Genomic DNA, 4,849 nt, shown 5'->3' with positions numbered 1-4,849 from the left:
CAGGCTCCCCCGTCCCTGGGATTCTCCAGGCAAGAACACTGGAGTGGGTTGTCATGTCCTTCTCCAATGTGTGAAAGTGAAAAGTGAAAGTGAAGTCACTCAGTCGTGTCCGACTCTTTGCGACCCCATGGACTTTAGCCTACCAGGCTCCTCCGCCCATGGGATTCTCCAGGCAAGAGTATTGGAGTGGGTGGCTATTTCCTTCTCCATAGAATCACCTAGGTAGCTTTAAAAAAAACAGTCCTAAACGCCAACCCCAGACCAGCTGAGTCAGAAACTCTGGGCACTAGCAGCTCGTGAAAACTTGTCAGGTGATTCCAGTATGCATCTGTGAGTTGACCCCTGAGTAAGGTGATCCTTATCCCTTACATGAAAGCTTACATACTAAATTGGTTCAGGTCAGACTCTGGGGTCACCACCTGGGGTCTGAGTCCTGGCTTTGCTCGCATCGTTAGCGCACTGTGAGGTTTGCCGTGGTGGAGTGTAAAACCACTGTGATGGTGATGATGGCAGCAGCGCGTATCTCTTGACTGCTCTGCTGGCGGGTTCCAGGCACTGATTCTGAGTGCTTGTGTCTGTCCATTCAAGGAATCTTCACCATAGCTCTTTGAGGTAACTGCTGTAAATCTCATCTTGCAGAGGAGGCAGCAAGAGTGTAGATAAAATTAAGTAGTTTGGCCATGTTTACATGACGGTAGAGGCAGATTTAAGTCCAGGGAGTCTGGTTCTCTACTCTTAGAAATCAGAATACATGTCACAAGGGAAAGAGAAAGCCCTTAAAGCCTCCCCCAGGCAATCAGACACTGGGGTCATGATACACTCCTTAAACATTGGACTAAAAGCTTATAGCCCCAAAGTTCTGATTTAAGGAACTTCTTAGAATCTACAAGAGGACAAATAACAGAAAAAGTCTGATGTCTGCAGTCCTGTCATTGTATATGGGACACTGTTTGAGTTTCCTCGATACATTGCACAGAGGGAGAAAGTGAAGGGTTTTCTAACATCATGTGTCTCATAGGTGACTTCCCTGATAAACTTATTTGTTGTCCTTAACAATGTGGGGCCTCTTGTCCAGAAGCATTCACTGAACAGACAGCTGCCTGACATCTTAGATCAGATTTGGCTAGAAACCAGATCCATAGTCAGCCAGACTTTGAAGAAGAATTTGTCGTCAGCCTAAGGTGGAAGTGAGTTTCAAAGGGGAATGTCAGAGTGTTCTGAGCTGTGTTTGTTGAGCCAGTTTAGAATGCCTTTATACCCTCCTAATCTTTGTGTTGAAAACAAACTTGCCGTTTCTAACGGAAGTCAGCATTTCACATCATTACATATCAGCCGTGCTGAGGAATCAGAGGTTGGTAGAGACTTAGAAGGTATCAAAACAGCAACTGTATTATTTTGAAAATAAACCAGAGGATTAACTTAATCTGTTGCCCAGAAACAGTCAAAGAGGAATCAGATTGTACCTCACTGTTTTGTTTTTTTTTTTAATCTTTTGCTGTGTCATGTAGCAGGCTGGAAAAAACTGAACTTGTGAGGGAAATTGGTTATTCACTCACGCTCCCAACAATTATTAGGAAGTTTTGTAAGAACTTTTTAAGTAAATGTTTTGCTCTTTGCAGGTGGCGGGAAATAGCCCATTGCTGCAGCAGAGTTTTTGATGTTAAAGATCTTTCTCTTGCTCAGGTACTGCTTGGATGACCGGAAGGCGTTAGAGAGAGATGGGGGATTTTCAGAGCTGCAATCCCGTCTTATTCGTTATGAGACCCAGAGCACCTGCGCCAGGGGGAGTTCTCCGGGACCCACCGTGCTCAGCCCGCTTCCATCTCCTGCGGTTTTGTCAGAGCCCCTGAGTGTCCCTGACGGAGAAGCTCTGCAAAGGGAGCTCCGGACCGACGTCTCCCGAGTGAAAAGGAGATCAAAAGATGTGAACTGCCTTTATCCCCCCAAAAGGTGATATATGAAGTGCACAAAAATAGTATCTTGATGGAAAGTGTTTTAGTCTTAGGGTAATTTTTTTTCATATTAATCGTTCATATTTTTGAAGTTGCTTTCTGTGTGGACTTTATACGCTTTCATAGCGTAGATTGGTAACGCTTTCATACCAGGAGTTTGTTTCTTTTGTGAGCAGTTGATGATTATGCTTATAAGTTATAAAAAGAAATGACTTGGGGAAAATCACATTCTTTCTGGCTTTATAACTAATATACAGTCCATTGGCACAAGGGATTGTCAGGTTTTTAAACCATGGAACACTGGCGGTCTTCTCCATAGATAAAGCAGAGGAGATGCTCTATTGAAGAGGATATTGAGAGATGCAGTTTTTCTGCCTCCTCCCGCTGTCTGCTGCCTGCACTGGCCCCTTGAACAAGGGGCTTCAGGACTGCAGCTTACGATTGAATCCGCGCCTTGGCAGTGAAAGCACGGAGTCCTAACCACTGGCACCATTTTAAAATAACTTGTTTCATACAAAATATAGCTTTAAAGCCTACATAATACACCATAAAAATGAGATTATTCTAGCTACTTTATTTGCTAGCTAGATAAAATGTCCAAATACTTGAACAAAAATTAGAAGCTCATGAAATAAACAGCCTAATTTCTATTGAATTTATATATCTTTGGAACTTTTGTCAAATTTAGGTCTTTGGCACCTAAAGCAAACCTTAAATTCTTATCATATGTAAGCCTTTCAAAAAGTATCAAATATCTTAAAGTGAAACTGTCTTAAACAGTAATAAGTATTAAGGACTTTCCTGGTGGTCCAGTGGTTAAGATTCCATGCTTCCTGTGCAGGGAGCGCAGGTTTAATTCTGCACTAATCTTAGCGTGCATGTCATGCAGTGTAGCAATATATATATATATATATATAAGAATACTGTTTCCCTGATATGAAATAACTAAATTATTGTTATAAGGACTTTTCAAATTCATGATACTTTTTTCACCTGATAAAGCTAAAAAGCAAATCCATTAATATTTAGGATACTATGTTTTTTAGTAATTTTTTTACTTCTGACTGTGATTGATGTCTATGTGTTCTGGAAAAGAGAGTAACACTGTGTCCTATAGGTTAGCAGAATTGAAGAGTCTGAGACCCTTTCTTGGAAAAAGAAATTTAAACATCTTAGAAAAATCGAAACTAAAATCACTTTTATAGTTTTATTTCTGTTTGTTTTAACAGCTTATCTTCTACAAGTAGTTGAATGGCTATAACAAGCATGATTATTAGGGTTTCTTTATCAAAATTAACTTGTCTATAAACAGTACTGCCTGGAGTGCCATCTCTGGTTTATGTGAGAAATTGTAAATTGACAGGAAGGGAGACAGTAGTATCGCTTGTTGCTTTTCCTCTGAGCTAAAATCCTAGATTATTATTCATTGCTTTCTGTGTTCTCGTTTCTCATTTGAAGAACTAAAGGAGCAACTGTGTAATGCAATGTTGATTGCTTATTTAAGGCAGTAGTAACAAGAAATTGTGTTTGCTCTCCCGGGGTTTATATGTTGATGATTATAGCTGTAGTGTTGAGGAAAGAAAATGAACATGATTGGTGACTCCCTTAATCTGTGTTCTGGTCTTGCCCCCGCAACAGACTTGTGAGATCTGGAAGTTCAGATTCTCTTCTTTCTCAGACAAGTGGCAGTGGTCACCATCACCATGGGGTCCCTTCCAGAAAGCTGCGGGCAGAGCGGCCGTTACCTGTGACGTGTCCCTCTGCGCTGAGCAGTGAAACTCCCGGAGCCACTGCCAAGGCCGGCTCAGGTCCAAAAGCTGTGCGTGAATCAGAAACATCAAGGCCTGCGAAGGAATCCCGATCACAGAAGCACACGCGGGTAAAGATCCGCTTCCTGACTCTCTCAGTCTACACGGGAAGAAATGTTCTTATTTGATTCATTTCAGATGTTTGTCAAAAAAGTTTATCAATGAAATGAAGTGGTCTGTAATTTAAAATAATTTAAAATAATACCAAGGAGTTCACTGGTGGCCTCTTGGTGAGGATTCCAGGCTTTCACTGCTGTGGCCCAGATTCAGTCCCTGATTGGGAGCTGAGATCCTGCCCCGTGGTGCAGCCACATAATAATAGTTCAGTGAAAGAAGGGTAATGGGAAAGTGCAAGTCGGGGTGTGAAGGAGCAGAAGGAGCCCCAGATGGATCCTCCTTATATATATTTATATATATATATAACCAGCTCTTATATATAGTCTTCATATATATATAATTATATATATAGCCAGGTCTTATATATAGTCTATATATATATAAAACCAGCTCTTATATATAGTCCTCGTGTGTGTGTATATATATATATATATAGCCAGGTCTTATATATAGTCCTCACAGGAGACAGGGATCAAGACCATCCCCATGGAAAAGAAATGCAAAAAACCAAAATAGCTATCTGGGGAGGCCTTACAAATAGCTGTGAAAAGAAGAGAAGCAAAAAGCAGAGGAGAAAAGGAAAGATATAAGCATCTGAATGTGGAGTTCCAAAGAATAGCAAGAAGAGATAAGAAAGCCTTCCTCAGCGATCAATGCAAAGAAATAGAGGAAAACAACAGAATGGGAAAGACTAGAGATCTCTTCAAGAAAATTAGAGATACCAAGGGAACATTTCATGCAAAGATGGGCTCGATAAAGGGCAGAAATGGTATGGACCTAACAGAAGCAGAAGATATTTAGAAGAGGCAGCAAGAGTACACAGAAGAACTGTACAAAAAAGGTCTTCACAACCCAGATAATCACGATGGTGTGATCACTGACCTAGAGCCAGACATCCTGGAATGTGAAGTCAAGTGGGCCTTAGAAAGCATCACTACGAACAAAGCTAGTGGATGTGATGGAATTCCAGTT

General features: G+C 41.2%; 1 protein-coding gene across 1 annotated transcript in view; it reads left to right on the top strand.

Annotated features, from left to right (window-relative positions):
- The window catches only part of MTBP (MDM2 binding protein), a 78,223-nt gene that overhangs the window by 65,303 nt on the left and 8,071 nt on the right, over positions 1-4,849 (top strand). Inside the window, exons 20-21 of the mRNA XM_010846235.1 lie at positions 1,684-1,950; positions 3,591-3,831. Coding sequence (XP_010844537.1) covers positions 1,684-1,950; positions 3,591-3,831 — 508 coding nt within the window. The remainder of the gene's footprint in view (positions 1-1,683; positions 1,951-3,590; positions 3,832-4,849) is intronic.

Source organism: Bison bison, unplaced genomic scaffold (assembly GCF_000754665.1).
Source record: "Bison bison bison isolate TAMUID 2011002044 unplaced genomic scaffold, Bison_UMD1.0 scf7180017864233, whole genome shotgun sequence".
Taxonomy (NCBI): Eukaryota; Metazoa; Chordata; class Mammalia; order Artiodactyla; family Bovidae; genus Bison; species Bison bison.
The sequence above is the reverse complement of the archived record's forward strand: the minus strand, read 5'-3'. Positions and strand labels throughout refer to the sequence as shown.